The sequence below is a fragment of the Canis lupus genome, chromosome 6 (genome assembly GCF_048164855.1).
Source record: "Canis lupus baileyi chromosome 6, mCanLup2.hap1, whole genome shotgun sequence".
In the NCBI taxonomy this organism is placed as follows: Eukaryota; Metazoa; Chordata; class Mammalia; order Carnivora; family Canidae; genus Canis; species Canis lupus.
The window spans coordinates 61497859-61520031 of NC_132843.1; the positions used below are offsets into that span (position 1 = coordinate 61497859).

Genomic DNA, 22173 nt, shown 5'->3' on the forward strand with positions numbered 1-22173 from the left:
ATGTTATTGTGTCTTTTAAGTAAAGCAAGTATATGCTGAGCCCATTTTTCTCATGAGTAAGGGAAACATCATTAATTCTATGGTGACAGAAGAGGCTTGAGGCCTATGAAGGAGACCTTGACTAAGGACCTCGAGGTATAATCACTTCTTGGCTATGTGAGATCAAAGGGAATTAACTGAAATCCTTGAACTCATTCCCTCTTCTTCACAGCAGGAATAATAATACTTATCTTAGTTTTTGTGGGGATTGGAGTTCATTTATATAAAGTATTTTGCACAATACCTGGCACCTAGGAAACATTCCATAACTGGCATCTATTTATTGTTATTTTTAAATTGATCATATGTGTGAAAATGTAGGCGCTTTAATTTGGATATAAGGCTATAAAGTTTACTAGAAAGAAACACACAATGTGTATCCAATTATGGGCTTATTAAATGGTAAAAGTCAGCAAATCAATTCTGCTATCAACTGTGTCCTACTACATCTTCTTTTAATAATCTCTGCTTTCTGGATACTATGTCAGCAAGTTTTCAGTTGATTTCTCCTTCACCATACCAGCCCAGGACACAGGAACTCTCATTGCAGAGAAATACCCAAGTAAAATAAAAATCAACCACTTATTTTCCAAATACCTAAAAAGCTTTAAAATATCAAAAACATAGGGAAATTATACTAATAACTGTTGTCAATTCCTTCATAACAAATTTTTTTTTTAATAACAAATTCATAAGTACAAAAAAATCAGCAATATCATTACCATGAGCTATGGATTTACCATAAGTGGACCTTGGCAGGTATTTCTAATAGGCCATTCTTATAAAGGAAAACTAATATTTACATGTATTAATTGAAAAACTCTAATCATATGCAACTAGAATGTGCAAGATGAACCACTAGGTGGCATATTAACATTGTGAAATCATGGCCAGATTTTTTCAGATTGTTGCAGAACATAGCCATTTGGTGTGATTAATAATTCAATAATATAAACAGAAGAGACTAAACTCAATCTTACATCAGTGCTAAATCCAAACCTTCTGGCATGATACATGGTACAATTACATGTATCCAAAGAAGCAATATGCTATCTTTGAATCTTCCTATTTTTTAAATGATATTAGGAGTAATCTTCAGTAGTATTCATATCTTTTCATATCATTCATATCCTTTCATATCATGTTCATATCATTTCCTCTTTCATTCCCCGCTGAAATTGAGATTTCAAATCCTTCCCTTCTGTGGGAAGCTCTCCTACGACAGCCCTCATCTCTCACGCCTCTCCATCCCCTAAGGATGGAAGCCTCTGCCCTTCCCTAAGTAGTGTGACTGACCCAAGTCATCCTTCACTTGTGCTCTTCAAAAGCCTCCTAATTGTTGATCCAAACTCTTTAAATCTATGGCCAGAAAGGCAGAGAATAAGAAAAGGAAACATACAAAATGCGATCTTCTTTCAAAAAGGAACAAATTTAGAGACAGAAGACCAGAAGCAGTCCACAAGCAAACACTGAATTCCCACAGTGGAAAATTAGAAATGATCCCAAAGAAGAAATTATCATATATTTTGAAAAGAGAAGTAAAAATTACAAATCTAGAAGAATACAAGAAGACATTCTGGTCTAAATTACTATGAATCTGCTAGCAAATGTCTGCCTTTCCAATAAGAACTAAAGTGTCATGAAAGCAGGGGCCTTATGAATCTTGTCATTTTTAATCACAGCACTTACAACACAGAAGAGGAACCATAAATATTTGTACAACTAATGAATGCACAGAAGGCTGAGTTAAACAAAGTTCAACCAGGGAGACAATGAGATGCATGGAAGGACAGGTGGATTCTGTTAAGTGCAGTGGACGGATGGGGTATTCTCAGTAGAAAGACCATCCTGTAGAAAGGCTGAAGATGGGAGGTCATGGCACGTGTAGGAAGCATCTGGAAACTCGCCTGTGTTTGGGAAATAGGAAGAAAGAAGGCTGCTTGAGAACCAGATGGTTAAAAAATAGGAGAGAGTGAGAAGAAAAAAAAAACAACCCTGCAGCCCCATCTTGGCTCCCCATGTAACTGTGTGACTTCCAGCAATCTGCCTCCATTACCCTTGCCTCAGTTTCTTCACATATAAATAAAGATTCCCACCTCATAGGCAAGTTTGAGTGTTAAATATGTGAGGGAAAAATAGCTTATATGAAACACTCAAAACTTTTTTCGTTCCTTTTCTTCTGTGCACTGTTATACCTTTAGTTACTAAAACAGTGCTTGCCACAGTAGAGACTCAATAAACATGTGTTGAATTAATGAATAAATAAGATGGAAAGAGATTAAAGGCAGTATTAAAGGTAGATGGATTTGGGCCTCACATATTAGGCCATGATTATAATAAGTTTCTAAATTACTTTTAAAAGATAAAAACTTTAAAAAAAAACTTAAAAAAAAAAAAGATAAAAACTTTAACTTGTACCTAAATGCTATTATGATGATGAAATATCAATAAACTAAGAATTAGTACCAGTACTTCTGGATATATACTTTTCCTCATTAAATTAATTAATTAACTAATTCTTTGAGAGGGAAAGAGCACAAGCAGGGATGGGGGAAGGGCAGAGGGAGAGAAAGAATCTTTTCTTTTTATAAATTTTTTATTGGAGTTCGATTTGCCAACATATAGTATAACACCGTGCTCATCCCGTCAAGTGCCCCCCTCAATGCCTGTCACCCAGTCACCCCATCCCCCATCTCCCCTTCCACTACTTCTTGTTCGTTTCCCAGAGTTTGGAGTCAAAAAGAGAGAATCTTTTTTTTTTTTAATTAATTTATTTATTTATGATAGTCACACACACACAGAGAGAGAGGCAGAGACACAGGCAGAGGGAGAAGCAGGCTCCATGCACCGGGAGCCCGACGTGGGATTCGATCCCGGGTCTCCAGGATCACGCCCTGGGCCAAAGGCAGGCACTAAACTGCTGCGCCACCCAGGGATCCCAAGAAAGAGAGAATTTTAAGCAGGCTCCACGCCCAGTGCAGAGTCTGCTGCGGGGCTCAATCTCAGGACCCTGAAATCCCGACCAGATTCGAAATCAAGAATCAGATGCTTAACCTGAGTCATCCAGGTATCCTACTTCCTCACTGTAATTAGTATCTGGTATTTAACACTTTATAGAACTGTTTGAGAAAGAATTTTAAAAGTTTATTATTTACTATGCACCACTGGTATATATTAAGTCGACACATAACCTGTTCTTAGAATATACCTACTGATTTAATAAATTGAATGACTGAGACTGCCTAACAGTACGTTTTCCTGCGAGGGCTGAATCAACAAGTCCTGGGCTATATTCTCTCTAGAGCAAGCTGGTGCTTTATGAGTAGAGCATGTAGCCACACTCCATGCCCAGGCATACGTGGCGCAGAGATTCTGCATGGTCAGGAATTCTGCCTCCAACCAACGGACCTGCATCCTGACACTTGCAATACCTTCTTCCTATCACATGAAACTCTTCAACACTTCAGCCAGTAAGTCAATGACATGTTAAAAATCATTCATGACAATCTCATTGTATATTTATTTTAGGTGCCAGGCATTGTGATCAGTGTCTCTGGAGGATACGAAAGATAGATAAGGCAAGTTAGTGTTTTTAATGGGTTTAAAATATATAAGCAAAAACAGAAGACAATATGAACACTGATAATATTATCATTATTATATTAGCTGCTTCAATTTATTAAGAGTCTCTTACATGCCAAGCCTTTAAATTATATTATTTTACTTAATCCTCACCCTGTCCTATAAGATATGCATCATTGTTTCCCCTTACAAATGAGGAAGGTAAAATTTGGAAAAGCTAACCAATGTGTCCAAGGTCACTCAGCCAAGAGCAAGGATTTGAACGCACCTTGGTCTGATTCCAAAGTATCTGCATTTCCTACATACCACATGTCTGTCGGTATAAGTCACTCTATGTTAAGTTTCTTAAAAAAAAAAAAAAATCCAAAACCAAAACAAAAAAAACCCCAAAAAACCCACTAGCAACTCTCCCCCTTAAATACTGCCATTGTTAAAGCACTGAGGCAATGCTCAGTGAGAAGGAATTTGGGAGGATTGAGTAAGTGCAGAAACCTGATGCTAATGAGAAACCCAGGCTGCTGTGATGACGAGAGCAGAAACAGCCAAAGTTCTCTAAAGATGATCTAGAATTAGGTTCAGCAAAGCAGGCCAGCTGAGATCTCTGGGGAAAAGAAACCACTAGAAGCATCCAGCTGTCGGAGACAGCGTGGGCTTTTTAGAATAAAAAGTGAAGCCAGAATGTTGATTGAAGATGAAAATGTGCCTTAAGCCACAGTGGTCATGGCCACAAACTTGAAAACCATCTTCTCGGGAGTTGGCAGTCGGGGTCTGCATTAGAAGAGTTTATGTTCCCCGTGTTCACAATTTGCAAGCAACTCTGACAGTCTATGGCAAGGTATTATGTGCTGTGTTGCTGAAGTTTGAATTAGCAAGCTACTCTATCCAAAGGGCATGGGAAGCGGTGAGTTAGCTAATGACTGAGCCTAACGATCTCTCCAGCATCCTACCTCAGCAGTTTGGTTGGTCTTTATTTATCATCACTTATCAAGAAGCTTTGATTCTAATAAGATATGTTTTCTTGGTTAAAAGTGAAGAGTCAGGGAGGGTAATCAAAAAAGAGACAAAATGTCAGTGAACATCGGAATTCCTACCTGGGTATGAAATGTACACACACGCGCACGAGCATGAACACACACACATGAATCCCTTGAGCACAAATCGCAATGGTCATATGATTTAAGAGGAAGCTTACATTCATTCGTGCCAACCCCCACTCAAAAATTTATTGCCAGGCTGCTATTACGTCTATAGACTTGTCTATATTATTAATTCTGGGCATTTGCAAAGGTCTTGGGGTGTATCCATCCTGGTATAGGATATAGACACACATAGGTAAGCTTCCCATTTATCGAGCAGCTTCTGACTGTTCATGTGCTACCCAACGTTTCACTCTTGCTATTATGACAAGGTACTGTTACACCTGTTCTAGAGATGAGGAAACTGAGGCCCAAAAAGTTTAATTAACTTATTCAAAGTCATAGAGGCGAGTCAGGTGGCTCATGGAGATCTAAATGAAATATAAAGCCCATGACCTTGCTTCTGCACACTATGCCAGAGAAGTTCTTGGAAACAATGAAATCCTGCTTTATTAAGTGATGTTTGATGAGCAGCATGTCGGGAAAATAATTTTGGAATTCAGTCCAATTTGTTTAGGCTTTTGCTGTTTCATCTATGTGTCAAGCAAACTACTTTGAAGCATATATAAAAACAGAGCCATATCATTCTTTATAGCAAACAGTTTAGCAGGTTTTATATAAACCAGAACTGGAAAACAATGAGAGAAATACAGTTGTTTAAGTTACAGATATCTATCCACTCACATATATCTATAATATATACAGATATAAATATGTATGTATGTGTCGGTATCCTTTTATTTTTTCCAAGTCCGAGAGGGAATTTATATATTCCTACAGTCTATTTTCTTTTTCCCATTTGAGAACAACAGATCAAGTTTAATACATTCTATCTCAAGGAATACAGTTTTGAGTTTGTTAGTTTCATGCTAGGAAGGATTGTTCTGACACTATCCCTTAGTTTCTCTTCTCTTTTGACCGGATGAGGTTCTATAAAACACAACTCTATCCTGAGAGTGTCTGTTCACTCCCTAAAAATCAGAGATTAAAAATACTGATTTTCTCTTAATATTCTTTAAATTTTCAGCATAGCATAGGGATTTCAGATGACCAGTGATTGTAACATAACAAAGAAAATGAACATATTTAGGAAATGACAGATGTCATAACTTTGCTAAGCATGTTTTTCATGAGTTATCACATATTCAGATAAAGGATAACAAGAAAGCATCTTAGAGTTTCAGGAACTGAAGCTTATTAGGGAAAATTTTCATATGTGTTTACAAAAATGAGAGATACTGATTAAAACATAATACAGTATAATTGTTATAACCGCACACAGTTGATCACTACTAGTCTCAGGCCAACTAAACTAACAAGTGAGCTGTGTGTGTCAGAAATCTTGTAGCACAAAATCTAACTAAATCCTACGTACCCAGAAGCCTCATCCACATACTGTGCTCTCTTTGGTACCATTTGCAAGGTATCCAAAAAGACTGGCAAATCAGATACGACACCTTTCCCTTCCCAATAAATTTCCTTTTCTTTTCTTCTTCTTCTTCCTCTTAATGTGCAAAATCCAGCCAGGCTAATGAACTTGGGCTTTCACAACAGATAATAATTTGACAGACACTATGATTTGTAACTACAAGCAAACATGATTCCAGTTTCACAACAGCGCTCTTAAACCCTAAGTTAGAGATTACAGAATCTCACATCATCATGGAATCCTAGCTGCAGATATACTGGGGTTAGAGATGACCAAAGTGAAGAGAATGAGTCATTTTTGAAGTTCCTAACGCAAAGTGTACTTGATATCTCATGGGCTAAAAATGGGAAGGCTGCTACTTTTGGCAACATTCTCAAGATCTACAAAAATAAAGACATTTAAAAGCATGAGTCTATCTACGAAAAGTCGTGATATTTTAGCAGATTAACTACACTTTTGGTTGCATTCACTTTCCTACTCTTATATTTTCCTTTTTAACACTTTTCTCCCTACTTATAATTTATTTTATCAGATGACAATACTTTGGGAAAGCAGCTGAGTATTAACCAATCCTTGGATCAAATAATAGTATAAAATATGGGCCCTGCCAATTTAGAGGGATTACTTTTTCTTATTTGTGAATTTTATAATTCACAAATAAGAACAATAAAATGATTTACAAAAAATAAAATGGTACAATTTGGGTGGTATCATTCATGAACCTTATTTTTATTTTTAATGAATTAAAAAGGTGTTTGTTCATGTGATAGGGAAGTGTGTGACACTGTCAGTGATCACAGGAGATACTTACATCAATGTTGTTCAGGGTATTGAAGTGCATGAGATCATGCAGCCTTTTGAACGCTTGATTTGGATATTGAAAGTTGAAGGTTGAAAATGGTGATTCAGGGTCATCAAAAATATCAAAATCAGCTATTTCTTTCTCTTCCTTAGTTTCTCTTGGAACACCTAAATATTGGAAGGGTCTCAAATGATAATTTTGAAAACAGCAAAATATCTCTAAAACTGAAGAAAGAAAACATACCTGTAAACATAACATTGGGAGCCCCCAGTGGGGTCATGGAATCTGTAGTACACAGCTTTATGCTCCCACCCAGATCTCTTGGGTTGGGATATCTAAGCGTTCTGCTTTAGGTAACTTCCAATTGCCCGCATCTGCATCTTTCTACACCATCCTGCAACAGAGGAAGGCTGCTTTGCTCTCTAGCAGCAGAATGTAAATTCTGATAAATAACACTCTGCCCCAGGGATCAGTCAACCAGAGACTCTAGGAAGTTAGGCTATAAAATACCCCAGTTCCCTTGCCTCTTGTTGTATGAATATGAAGGATGATTCTGGAGAATAGGTTCTATTCCATTTCCTAGACTTTCCCAACAGGGTCAAGTTCTCTTCGTGGTATTTGGCTTACTGACACATCTTTTGTTGTCTACCTTTATTACTTCCCTATGTCCTTACTAAAGTTCCCTAGTCCACTCAAATAAACCATCTGCACTTGAATTCTTTTCTTAGAATCTGCTTCTGGGGAAATCCAAACCAAAACATTAACTAAGTGTGTCCATGCCACAGGAATCCCCTATGTAGTTTCTCCTTGAGAAATAACAGTCATAGAAAATTCTCTAGGTTTCAAGTACTCTACTCCCCAATAACTAAAAATATCAGCCAATTCTTCCTTCTCTTGTTTTGAAGTATGACTTGTAATAACTTCCCTCCCTACTGATCCTTTCTTTGTCTTCCTCCACCATCTCTTCTCTGTCATCCTGTGTCAAATCTTCCATGATTATCTTTTATATCTTTCCTATACCAACTGCACTTTCTGGTCCAAGGATAATACATTCTTAGGCCTTGAGAATCCTGCATGTCAATCTCTAGCTCTCCTTTTGTTAATCAATATTTTCCAGGATATATAAGAGTCTATAGATTCTGGATGTAGTAAAACAGGACAACTGTGCCTTGAACTTGATTCTCTTTTTCTATGGCATATAATAAAAGCAACCTGAAATAACTATCTATGCTGTACTGCTAGATTATACTAGTCCTGTGGTCACTTAGAGTTCCCAGAGTTTTTGCATGATTTGTTTTGAAACAAGAGCTCCCTTGCAAGAATGATTTTCAGAATATTTAATAATCCCTATAACAAAGGTGTCAATCAATCAGAACCAACATAAGCCCAGGTTTTGGGTAAAGCCCCAGAGATTTTTATCAAGGGAGTTGTTAACACATCAGTTTCTGAATTATGAGGAACTCAGGGAATCTTGGAGTGAGAAAGAGGGGAAGTACTTGGAGTCTCAGGATAATAGTTCTCTATCAAGGTAAGGGAAACATTCAAAATTGTAATAGCTAGTACTGCAAGTGCCACTATAAACCTGCTTAATACCAGTCTTGTTCTGTTACCAGATTTCTACTTTACAGAATATAATTTATTCTCAACATACCAGGAGCCTTGTACTTTCTGAAGTTGATGTTGGCCAGAACAAAGTGGATGATAGTTGGGCAATCTTTCTCCATATCAGGATTCTTTGGTTTAAAGACATAGCACTCCTTCAGTCCTTCTCGATCAAACACATGAGGATCAATCTTCGGAAAGGGGAGCTTGTTCATTTTGGCCCACTTTTCTGCAAGGAGGAGTTCCTATGGAGGAAAAGTAAAGATGCATTTAGAGATTTTCAGTTTTCACTTATTCAGAATGTTGGTCTGGCCATCATTCAATATCCATCAGGTGTTAACTGTGTGCTTGCAATGTGCTCCTTGCTAAGATGAATAATGACCCTGTTCTCAAGAAGCTCATTAATCTAAAAACAAAATACTAAAGCACTCTATAAACAAGCTCGCTATTAGGTTAATTTTTGGCATAGAGCTAGCTCCATAGGAGGCTTTTAAAAATTTACTGATGAAGTGAAATGAATGAAACTATAGTGATGTAATGGCTATAGGGGAAAAAAAAACATTAGGGCTCTGGTTATTTATAAGCCATGTGAACATTTTTAAACACGTCAGAGTCAAAGAATCCAATGAAGCAAAATGAGGAACACTCTGGTACTGAATTTTTACCTGTACCTTCTCAAAACAGCCAACTAAAATTAATAAATTTTATGTACGCAAACATATTTGAGTTACTTTGAATCAGCATTTTTTTTTTGCTTCTGTTTATAAAAATAATTTAACTTCTGGACTCAAAATGTTATAAGTGTAGTGGCCAAGAAGGGGCCAGACAGGGAAACCAAGAGTTTAGTTAATGGACATGGCAGATTGTGTGACTGTTTCCACATATTAGCTTCCTTCCCAGTAAGAGAATTAAACATCCCCATCAGAATGAGAAGACATGTAAACAGAGCCACAGCAGTTGATTTGTAGCTGCTGACATGAAACGTGACCAAGAAATACACGTTATTGTTGGCCACTAAGATTTTAGGTTTGTTTCTGCATCAAGGCTGACTAATGGAGTGGGTAAGCAGACACGTGCAGTATTAGATTTAAACTAGAAAGTATAAATCAATATGGAGAGATGCCATAAATACAGCTTAGTTATATTTATACACAGCTTGAGGGGTAGTGGGAAAATAAGCAGCAGACTCTCAGTGTCAACAGCTCAGACTTTGGGACCCAATTGCCTAAGGTCAAGTGCAAGCTCTGGGCCCATGAGCATGTTTCCTAATGTCTCCACACTCAATATCCCCAAATATAAAATAAATATGATAATAAAAATATATATCTCATGATTGCATTAGAATAAAAGAACGTCAGGCAGCCTGGGTGGCTTGGTAGTTTAGTGCTGCCTTCAGCTCAGGGTGTGATCCTGGAGACCTGGGATTGAGTCCCACGTTGGGCTCCCTGCATGGAGCCTGTTTCTTCCCTCTGCCTGTGTCTCTGCCTCTCTCTCTGTGTGTGTCTCTCATGAATAAATAAATAAAATCTTAAAAAAAAAGAATAAAAGAATGTGCATATAGTATTTAGAAGTGCCTGACAAAAGTTTGATAAATAAATGTCAATAAAGAGAGGAAAAGAGGTGGAGGGAAGAAAGTAAGGAAAGAAAAGGAAAAAGAGAGGTACAATATTAGAGAAATTCCCCATGGAGATGAGGTTTTACGGAAATGACCATTACAACATTAAGTTATTTAAGCTATTCTTTGTCATCGCATCAATTTATTCATCAATAACTATTACGTACAAATCAAAGGTCCATGCTAGGAAGTGGGGACATCATAGTGAGTGAAACTCTTGCATTATGGGATTTATAGCCGGGTGAGTGAGAGATAATAATCAAATAACTCCTTTGGTTTAAAACTGTAGTAAATTCCATGTAAAAAGTATTCACCATGGGATTTGCAGGGTATATGGACTATTTTCTCAGAGTGTACATTAATTCACTCAACAATTATTATTGAGCACCTGCTAATGTTCTAGGGATAACTTGGCTGTCTTTGAATCCTTGAAGATCATAAATAATGGGAAAGATAAATAATAGATATTATAGTGCAGTATAACAGAGGCAGAGGATATGATGGATGGCTTCATGCCTGGGCTGTGCAGTCTAAAAAGCCCATCTCAAACACAGACACCTTAATTTGCTAGCCAGGTAGTCTGAGACATACTCTGTAGCTACCACAAAGTCAACAGGGAAGAAATTATTTTGTGGTGTATAGGTAGTGATATACCCCTAATGGCACCATTGGAATCATAAGAACCAATCAATCATCCAACCAAACAGGTTGTTCACTATCCCTGAAATAGTAGGTTCCCAATCCCATTTCACTTACATTCCACCTCTTTCTTATTTCTCAGCAACTCATTTTCTATCATTGTATGTAAAGTTAATACCATTATCTTCCTCAAGATGGCCGTGAGGATTAAACGAGATAATGTATTTTCAAAAACTCAGTAATTTATATTTAACAATATAATTTATATTTAAAATATTTATATTTATATTTACATTTAAAATAGTACCTTAAATTTATAGAAAAATATACATTGAACTTCTACTGTTCTTTTTTTTTTTTTAAGATTTATTTATTTGAGAGAGAGAACAAGAGCAAGCACACAGAGGGAGAGGAAGAATAGACTCCCTGCTGAGCATGGAGCCCAATGTGGGGCTTGATCCCAGGACCCTGCGACCATGCTCTAAGCTGAAGGCAGATGCTTAACTGACTGAGCTACCCAGGTGCCCCTGAACTTTCACTGTTCTTGATATTTCTGGAATGTTGTGAATTTTAAGCTGATCAACTCTCAATGCCATTTACAATAAAACCTGAGTGAACACAGGATTTCATGTAAATTAAAGCAGTTGTTGCATAAACTCACAAACAAAATATGATATTTTACTGAAAATCCTATATATATATAGTATGTGTGTGTGTGTGTGTGTCTATTTTTTTCAAACTATATATATATAGTTTGAAATTTGAGGGAATGTTTATAACCAGCCCTTTTACCCTCTGTTCAGTTGAATTACTCAGTTTATTTCTTGTCTGGCACTTTCACAATTATTCATTCAAGATTATTCAACACCAAAATAAAACCAGAAGTTCATACTGTGGATCAATTGCGTGAGAATGAGGCAAAAAAGAGCTTTCTAGTGTTTACAAACATGACTCAGGATGACTAATGATGTGTGGATGTGTGGAGAAAGAGGAAAAGGGAACTGCATGAGGTAAAAGACCAAGCTATTTTTAGATAGATATTTCATGCTGGAATCGGGAAGCAATTGAAACTTTCCCTTTCCTGATATGATCCTTCTGTGGAAAAGGTTAAAAACTGATGACTATAAAGACGGTGATTACAGGATGGAAAAATGATCTCCTCTCTGATGTCTCGTTTCCCTGTTTGTAAAGACTGAGAAACAATGACCCAGACTATGAGTAGAGCAGAGTTTGAAAAGAGTATTTAGAAGAATGCCATGAGCCAGAATATTGCTGCTTCATAAATTAGGCAACATGCCAGAACTGTTTTCTATAGTAAGTATCCATTTTGTTTGTTGGACACCTCATATGCTTCAGATTTCCATAGACTAATTCATGGTAATTTACATAGTACTAAATTGATTTTTCAGGGGACCTGGGTGGCTCAGTGGTTGAGCATCTGCCTTCAGCTCAGGTCATGATCAGGGGCTCCAGGGTCCTGGGATCGAGTACTGCACTGGGCACCCAGCAGGGAGCCTACTTCTCCCTCTGCCTACGTTTCTGTGTCTCTCATGAATAAATAAAATATTTATAAATAAAATAAAATAAAATGATTTTCTATGGAGATAAAAATTTGACAGTACCCTTCAAAGTGATACTTGTAAGATACACTAATTTTGAGTATTAAGACATGAAGGATAAGAAATACAGTCTAACACAGAAATATATTCAAACTAGAACATGAGTGGCATATATAATGCCATTTTACTTATTTTTATATGTGGATAAATATATATTTTATGTATTCTTAAATGTATAAATACATATTTATATATAATAAATTAACTTCTCTCAAGAGGAAATGAGCTTTTTCTCTGCACACACCTAAGACATGTGCTTTCTATGATGATTCTCAATATTTAAAATCTATTTTTGGATTGGGAAGAGGTAGAAGTATAAATATGCATGTAAATATGTAAATAAGTTGAATCTTAAAAAGATGAATGAAGCAAGTAATAGAAGATACAATGGACAGAAGCTACAATTTAGAATTCAACATTTTGTGGGTATGGTCATCAACACTTCCAATAAAAAGCATGCTGGTATTAAGATCCAAGAGCTTTATAATAGCATGAAAATAATTTCATATATTTAATCATGTGTAGAACTTTACAGTTCTCATTAGTTCTTCATCAAGATGTCACTATAACTTCACAAAAATATGTAGAGAACTTAATGTTGGATATATCTACTCATCCCAAGGCATCTGATCCTTAATGACCAATACAGATGTGGCGGGTTCAGTGGTGGCCCTCCAAAAGATAAGTCCATTCTCTAATCCTCCATCCAGCCTCAGGACATGTGAATGTGACCTTATTTGAATGATGGGTTTTCGCAAAGGTAATTAAGCAAAGGGTCTGAAGATAAGATCATCATGGGTTCTGAGTGGGCCATAGAGCCAATGACAAATGTCCTTTTAAGAAGACACAACATACAGGAGGGGCCATTGGAGGTGGAGGCTGTCCCTGAAGTTATGCGGCCACAAGCCAAGGAAAGTCTAGTGCTTCCAGAAGCTGGAAAAGGCAAGGACAGATTCTCCACTGGAGCCTTTGGAGGGAGTGTGGCCCAGAGGAAACTTTGATTTCAATTTCTGTCCTCCGGAACTGTGAGAGAATACATTTCTGTGTTTTTAAGCATGCCATTTGTGGTCATTTATGATGGTAGCCCTTAGAAACTAATAGTTAAGGTAAATCCATAAATGGTACATTTAACAACAAGCAGTTCTTTTTATCAGCCACAGTGGATCAATGCCCGGAAAGCTAACACTTGGACCATGATGTTGCCATGATGTTGCAACCCAAAATACAAGTCTTAAGTAAATCATATGCAGAGGTTCTAAAACAAGGATCATTCCTTAATGTTAACAAATAAATCAGGTTAGTATGGAAAAATAAAATTCTTTTTCTGTTTTTGTTTTATTTGTGTGTGTGTCGGGGGGGGGGGTGGTTGATGGAATTTTGGCCTTGAGTGAAAAACAGAAAGATAAAGTCAATTTAGACACATTACTTCTGTCATTTGTGGAGACTGGCTTATCTCCAATTTTCCTTCTTTCCCTCCTCCTCTTTGCCTTCCCTATTGCCTCCTCCTTCCTTTTCTCCTTCCTTCTTTCCTTTATTTTTAAGAAAATGAATCCATTGTTCTGGTTTCTGCTCACTAAGCATTTCAAAGGGCACTGAAAAACTGAGTTAGATTTATGTCCAATATATAGCAGCATACTATAAAATAACATAATTTATGGCATAGTAATTCTAATCTAGTAGTCTCTAAAAAATTTAGTAAGGCAAAAAAAAAAAATCTCTAGGGGCAAACTGAATTCTCTTATACTCCTTGCTTGCTTCTCGAGCCAAACTTTCTTAAAAATGTGTTTTTTGTTTTTTTTTTTCTAATGTCACAGTCTGTTTCTTTTGCAGACTTGAATAGGAAGACCCTGGCTTATTTTCATGACCAATATTAAAGACAAATGCTATTAGAATTCTCCTTGGATAGGCCCTAATGGTGAAATAAATTTGCATGGCATTTATCTAAGTTATTAAAGGGTTAACAACAACAACAACAACAACAAAACTTGACGAAAATGAAACCTAGAGCTGCTTTTCTTAAATCCATTGATAAGAATCTTATTTAGAATCATGAGGCTTTTTATAACCAGACCATTAGGGTGTGTGACTACAAATCTTAAAAAAAAGCCTCTACTATTACTGATACTGACATCATCAGTTTCCAAGGCCAGTTACAACATAGATAAAATAACTGTGATTGCCTCTATCAAAAGCCATGATATCTACCATTCATATCTCCCTCACAAAATCTGGCACTTAACTATACGTATGAAATGCTTTTATCAATAATTGTGAAATAAAGTTTACAATTTTAATTCCTGCCTCAGTATTTTTGCTCTGCTCTTTATTACAAATGGCATTCATATTTCAATCTCAAAAACAGAAAACTACTCACTATTTAACTGATATAATAAAATCCTGTTATTACACTGGAGCTTCTTTCCTCCTCCTGTCAAAAAACTTCATGTAGATTCCTCATCAATTTTTAAAGCTTACTATATCTAAAATAATATCCTGAAAATAAAAAAAAATAATTGTCCTACTTCAGCATTAATAGTGTAGTATTTATATCAATTTAAAAATTATCTTTCAGGGGCACCTAAGTGGCTCAGTCAGTTAAGTGTCTGACTCTTGATTTTGGCTCCGGTCATGATCTCAGGTTTGTCAGATAGAGCCCTGCATCAGGCTCTGGGCTGGGCATGAAGCCTGCTTAAAATTCTTTTTCTCTCTCCCTCTCTCACTGCCCCTTCACCCCCTCCTCTCTCTAAAAAATAATATAATAATTATTATTATTATATTTGGGTAATCTTTTAGATCCACAAAGAAATGCATATTTTATAATGACAATTATAACACTCATAAGTTGAAAAAATCATTTTTAATATTCCAAATTAGCTTGAAAAATGCATTAATGAGTTAGAATATTTTAAAAGTATATCATAAAAGGAAAATTATCAATCTGTATGCAACTGGTCTTGTTAAATATGAATTTCAAGAATAAAACCAGTGAGAGAAGTGACTACATAAATATTTAAAATGTTAAAATCATCAGAAATAAAAAACCCTATACAAAAGACTCATTAGATCATATTTGCAAAAATAAATTTGATAAACTTTAGTATCCTTAAGATATAAAATAATACTTAATAGCAATAATACTAATAATCTAATTAAAAATAGTTTAAAAAATAGTTTAAAAACATAAGCATATAATAGTCATGGCAAACTATTTACTCTCACAAGCAAAGCAGAAAAATAGAAGCAAAATGTATTTTTCTTTCTGTCATATTGTAAATTTTTTTGTCTTTAATATTTTTCAGCCAGCACAGCAATGTAAAACAAGGACTTGCATATACAATCTGATGTAGTAATGTAATTTGGTGCAACTCTATGAGAAAGCAATCTTAAAATATTTATTAAAATCCTAAACTAATCCATATCTAAGAAGCCAAGCAATTAATAAAAAGTGTGATTAAAGATTCACATGTGAGGATGATCACTAGAAAGAAAGTGACAAGATAGCAATAATCTGAAAGTCGAAAACAGAGCATTGTTAAAACATTCTTGGATATTTATATACCATGCTGTATTTATAATTATGTTTAAAAAATATTTAACAATATGGGAAGATGCTCATAATATAATTTTAAGTAGAAAGAAGCAGAATTTTAAGCAGTATGATCCTGGTGTTCACACACACACACACACACACACACACACACACAAGAAAGACTAACGGAAAACAGTAAAATACCAGCAGCTGTTGTCTATGAATAATAGAAATGATATATATTCCAAATTTCCAAATTTTTCTACAGTAAGTACATATTCTTAATTAGAAATAATGAATGAAAGTGCATTTAAAAACCACAACAAAGTACAATGGTTCTTTTGAGAGGTACAAAGTGATATTCTAAAACCTTCCCAATATTAACTCATGAAGTAGTAGAGCTGTGATTCATATATAAAATGATGGCTTTGACATTTTACACTCCCATTGGTGAAATGAATAATACAGTTTCTTCCACCTCCAGAACCAGTTTCTAAGATATCATCTTAGAGTCATCCACTGGAACTCACCTCCCAACTGCTGCTCATGGGTCATCAAATCCTGCTTTTGGCTTTCTTGGTCACCTCACCTGGACAGTACTTCATTATCCTATGCTTGGATTATAGTAAATCCCTCTTTTTTTAAAAAAAAAATTTTAACTTTTCTTTTAATGCAGGGCTTGTGGGATGCCTGGGTGGCTTAGCAGTTTGGTGCCTGCCTTTGGCCCAGAGTGCAACCTGGAGTCCCAGGATTGAGTTCCACATGGGGCTCCCTGTGTGGAGTCTGCTTCTCTCTCTGCCTGTGTCTCTGCCTCTCTCTCTGTGTCTCTCATGAATAAATAAATAAAATCTTTAAAAAAGAAAAAAAAATGCAGGGATTAAGCTCACGACGTGGAGATCAGGACCTGAGCTGAGATCAAGAGTCGGATGCTTTGCTGACCAAGCCACTCAGGTGCTCTGCAGTAAAATCCTTCTTAATTTTAATCTTTGCTCTTCATTCTCCAATTCATCCTACTTTCCACTGTGGGATTAATCATCCTAAAATTCCAATTTCATGAAGTCATTTGTCAGCTGCAAACCCATCACTGATTCTCTATTTCCCATCATCCAGCCCTAAAGCCCTCCTGATGGGAGCTTAATATTTATCACTTGTAACCAGATTGCTCCATTTCTTCAGATTGATCTACTGCCATCCATGTGCCATTTTCATCCTATTCTATTTATTTCCCTGCTCATCTGCTCCAGGACACACCAATCTATTCTTATATGGATTGCCCATAATACACATGCTTATATAAAGTCAAGTAACTATTTATCAATATTTTTCTTATTTTTCTTCCAAATGACTCTTGTATATAAAAGTCTTTCCCCCAAGAAAGCTAAAATGTTACGGAGATCAAGAACCATGGTTTATCATTAACTGCTGTACACAGCACACTGCACAGAAAAAAAGTACATGTACAATGTATTCAAAGGAGGCAGCTAGTGAAGGGGAAAGATCATTAGATTGCCATTCTGGAGTCTTCGAATCTGGTCCAGCTTGACCACTTCATAGCTAGCACTTTCCCAGCCAGGTCCTGAGCTATGTTCTGTTCACTCATTATCTTACTTAAGTTGTTGATATGATGAAATTGCCTATTTCACCAACCCTTGTTTTCTAGTGATTAACTGCCTCGAAAAAAAAAATCAAACATGAAAGCATTTTTAAAATATGAGACTTTATATATGTTAAAGAGTTGTTGTGATAGCCACTCTTAATCTTGAGAGCAGTTTGACCACAGTATAATGGGAAGGAAAGGAGATGTCAGAGGACCTGGGTTATCACTGGCTCTTCCTGGTTGGGAGATCATGGACAGTTTCACTTAATCTCTATGAATTTCCATTTCTTACTCTATGAAATAGGGTTAATAACTCTATCACTCTTACAGCATTTCATTCATTCACTCACAAAAAATGACTTACTCATACTTCGGCTGGCATTTATAATACAATTAGAACCAAGTGATTAAAACAAAACATACATTCAGAATAGTGTCCTAGTGCCCAAGGAGCTCACAGACAGTGGAAGAGATTTATATATTGTAAACAAATATAGACCATACACCATGAACATTGCCATGTTAGAAGAATCTACTAAGTCTTTTGTACTGAAAGTCCAGCTGTGGAGGTCAGGAAAGGTAACAGTTGAGATGATCTAAAGAAAGTTTGAGGTGTTCCAGGAGGAGGAAAGAGTAACATTTATGGTCTCACATGGGTGAGGCCACAGTGCTGCTAAGCAATATATGTGGCCTATTCAGAATTTGTTCTTATTTCTTCAGAGGCAGACTTTTATTCTCCCCACAACCCTGGCTTCACCACCTCTACCTTCTCACCCTCAAAAGATAATAATGACTTCTAATTTCTACAAGGGTGAAAAGTTATCAGATGAGTACTTTGTTAACTTCTCCTCTCACTGTTAGGTAAACAGTGAACTTCCACCCGCAGCCATCATCTTCTCCCTCCTCTCTTGTCCTAATATAGATGTTTCTATACTACTCTCCACCTGTATTTTTTTTTTAATTTTTTAATTTTTATTTTTTTAATTTATGATAGTCACACACACACACACACACACAGAGAGGCAGAGACACAGGCAGAGGGAGAAGCAGGCTCCATGCACCGGGAGCCCGAAGTGGGATTCGATCCCGGGTCTCCAGGATCGGGCCCTGGGCCAAAGGCAGGCGCCAAACTGCTGCATCATCCAGGGATCCCTCCACCTGTATTTTTATATCTCCTTTGCACTCCTCACCCCTGTAACCTTCCCAGGGCTGTGACCCTATCAGATACGTCATCTCTCCATTCTCCAATAACATCTTCATTAATGACCCCCAGGCATCAGCATTTAAACACATTCAAATCTCTTCTATTAACAACCCACCTCTCCACATACACAGGTTTTCTGTTCCTCACCTCCTCTTACAGACATGGCACATCTCCTTCTTTCCTGGACAGTCTACAGGATTATCTCAAATTTTTAAAAAGATTTTGTTTATTTATTTGAGGGAGAGAGAACAAGAGAGAGAGCATGAGCAGTGGGGAGCAGCAGAGGGAGAGGGAGGAGAAGATTCCCTGCTGAGCAGGGAGCACGACACAGGGCTCAATCCCAGTACCCTGGGATCATGACCTGAGCCGAAGGCAGACACTTAACTGACTGAGCCACCTAGATGCCCTATCTCCATTTTCTTATCTTCCACTCCTCCTTCAAATCATTGCAGTATGATTTCTGCCCTCACAACATTATTGAAACTGCCTTTGTCCAGTTCACCAAAGACTTCCTTGTTGTTAAATACCTTTAATTGTTTTTTACAACACTGTACACTTCCTTGATTCTCGTTATTTTCCCCTGATGATTGCTGTTGGATCTTCAAAATAGCATTTTATGTCCTCTTCTCTGAGTATCACTTCCCATGCATGGTTTTAATTATCTTTTTCTTGCTAACATCCAAATCTCAGCCTAATTTCCTTGAACTTCAGATATGTTGCATCATTCTTGTTCTGCCTAAGACTGTGAACTTTATTAATGTGGGCCATGGGAACCATTTACAAGTTTCTCCTTTTTCTATTTTTCTCATTTTCTTTTCACAAGCTTCTTTAAGAAGGGGAGCAACTGAATCACATCTGTGTTTTTAAAATAGGACTCATAATCACGTAGAAAAATAGGCTCAAGGGATGAGAAACTGGAGCGAAGAGGACTAAGATATATACCAGGCATGAGAAAGAACATGCTAGATAATGGAATGCTATGTAAGTTCTCCTTACCTTGAACGGAGGACTAGAGTCACTTGGTCGTGCAGAAAAGTCAAAGGAGATAATCAGATCAACTCCCCTCTGGGGTCTCAGGATCAAGGGGTATGGCAGGTTAAATGTGAGGCCACTGTCCACTACATGAATCTTTTTACTTTTGACATCCAGGGGCTCATATATTTGCTCAAATTCATCAGGATCTTTAAAAAGGAAAGAGACAAAAGAATGAAATGACCACTTAACATTATCTAGAACATAAATATATTTTTCATGTAAATATATTGCTCATATATTTGCTCAAATTCATCAGGATCTTTAAAAAGGAAAGAGACAAAAGAATGAAATGACCACTTAACATTATCTAGAACATAAATATATTTTTCATGTAAATTTGTAAGTAGAATTTCATAGGATTAGGGCTTCAGGCTTTGAAATCAAACAGAGCTGGGCATGGGTCCTGTAAATGAATCATTGTCTTTGACTCAGTTTCAATTTCTGTGCTCTCTGGGTAAAAGAATGAAATAAGGGTGCTGTGAAAGTTAAGTGGGACAATGTATGGAAAGTACTTAGCTTAGGCCCTGGCATGAAGTCTAACTGCGATCATGATGGCTTTATCAGCCTTACCTCACCTCATCTAGGAGGTCTTTACTGGCTTCAAAACATTTCCTCATATATTATCTTGTTTTGTCATAACAGACATGTGAAGTACAACCATATCCGTTAGTGGAGGATGAAATAAATTAATCCCTGCAGTGACAGAATGAGGCAGTGGCAGAGTCTGAATGGATCCCACGCTGCATCTCCCAAAGTGAGGGGAGTCCAAGGAAATAATCCAGCCAACACATTCAGCAGACGTGTTGTTGTCTGTTACTATTTGGGCTCTTTTCTAGGTGCTAAACAAGATGCAAACTCTGCTCTAACAGAGCACGTGACTGATAAATCAGTAAACAGTTCAGGCAGTATTAAATACATGGTAGAAAATGATAGGGGGTCATAGAATGGGGAGTAACTTCAGTTGGATAATCAGGAGAGACCTCTTTGAGAAGAAGGCCTTGAGCTGAGGCCAGATTAAGAATCTGGAACGGTCCATCCAAATATTTGGGGGGTTACTTTTTCCAGGGAGAGGAAAGAGCCTTGAGACGGAATCCGACTCAGTATATCTGAGGAACAGCAAGAAGCCCACTGTAGCTACAGTACTGGAAGAGAGTAGTATGGGGTGATGAGAGGATCTGCAAGAAAGTAGAGTCTAGAAATCATTCGTTTTAAGAAAAAATGGTGACATGCTCCTCTTCACGTTTACATGTGGGACTCCTCATTCATTTCCCAGGAAAAGAGATGTGATAAGAATTGAACTGATTTGAGTTGAATGAAATGACATGCAATTGTTTTGGTCTGTCTCCATATCCTCACACTTGTTCTATTAAGAAAAAGGCTGGAAAGCTCCAGAACAGCATGAGGATGTTCATACTAGACAGGCATTATGATCTCTGAGAAAGCTTGTAACTTCTACTTGGCAAGTCTTTTCAAAGAGGTAGCAATAAAACCTAGAGGGTCAGACTGACCTGTGTTTATAGAATCACGTATCCAAGGTAGTTACTACCTATTATCCAGAAAAATATTCACGTTGTGGGAACCCACTGCATGTTCGTTTCCTCCCTATATTTCTAAATAAGAATGATACTGACTATAACCCTTTCATGGTGAATTTTATCATTATGTTTCAAGAGCAAGGGATCCCAAAGAAAGGCAAATCTTTCAATTCTTACTGTCCCATTAAATCCACAATCTTCATCATCATTAAAATCTGAAGAGCACCAGTGAACACAATTAGGTTTGAGGTTTATTCAATGTGAATTGAAACAGTTCTAAATTAGGTTTGGACTTACTCAAGAAAACATAATTATTCTTCTAAGTTTCTTTTTATTTTTCTTAAGACTTTATTTATTCATGAGAGACACACAGAGAGAGGCAGAGGCATAGGCAGAAGGAGAAGCAGGCTCCCTATGTGGAGCCCAGTGTGGGACTTGATCCCAGGACCTCAGGATCATGCCTTGAGCCGAAGGCAGACACTCAACCACTGAGCCACCCAGGCACCCTCTTCTTCTAAGTTTCTACAGGTAACAGAGAGTCATGTGTTTTCTTCTCTCCTATTTATTAAAATTTCTCATCCCTAGAATACTAACAAGCAAATGCTATAAACATATACTAGTGTGCTTATGAATGAAGAGAAAAAGAGTTTACAGCTGAGATGATTTGTACTGTCCAGAACTGGTGAATGAGACAAGGTGTGAATGAATGGTCTTAAACAAAAAAATAAATAAATATGCTATAAAAAAAAAAAAGCAATAGGGAGAGGGTTTTAGATAAGAATAAGGTCATGTGACTAAATGAAAAGGCAG

General features: G+C 36.9%; 1 protein-coding gene across 10 annotated transcripts in view; it reads right to left on the bottom strand.

Moving 5' to 3' along the window:
* The window catches only part of PLA2G4A (phospholipase A2 group IVA), a 150685-nt gene that overhangs the window by 1981 nt on the left and 126531 nt on the right, over positions 1 to 22173 (bottom strand). For 8 of the 10 annotated variants that reach the window (XM_072830847.1, XM_072830845.1, XM_072830844.1 and 5 more), the window contains 3 exons: positions 19790 to 19974; positions 8640 to 8835; positions 6998 to 7155 (listed from right to left, as the gene is read on the bottom strand). In XM_072830847.1, coding sequence (XP_072686948.1) covers positions 6998 to 7155; positions 8640 to 8835; positions 19790 to 19974 — 539 coding nt within the window. Of the gene's footprint in view, positions 1 to 5072; positions 5386 to 6997; positions 7383 to 8639; positions 8836 to 19789; positions 19975 to 22173 lie in introns of those variants that run through there. The other 2 variants (XM_072830852.1, XR_012033085.1) reach the window with 2 other exon arrangements.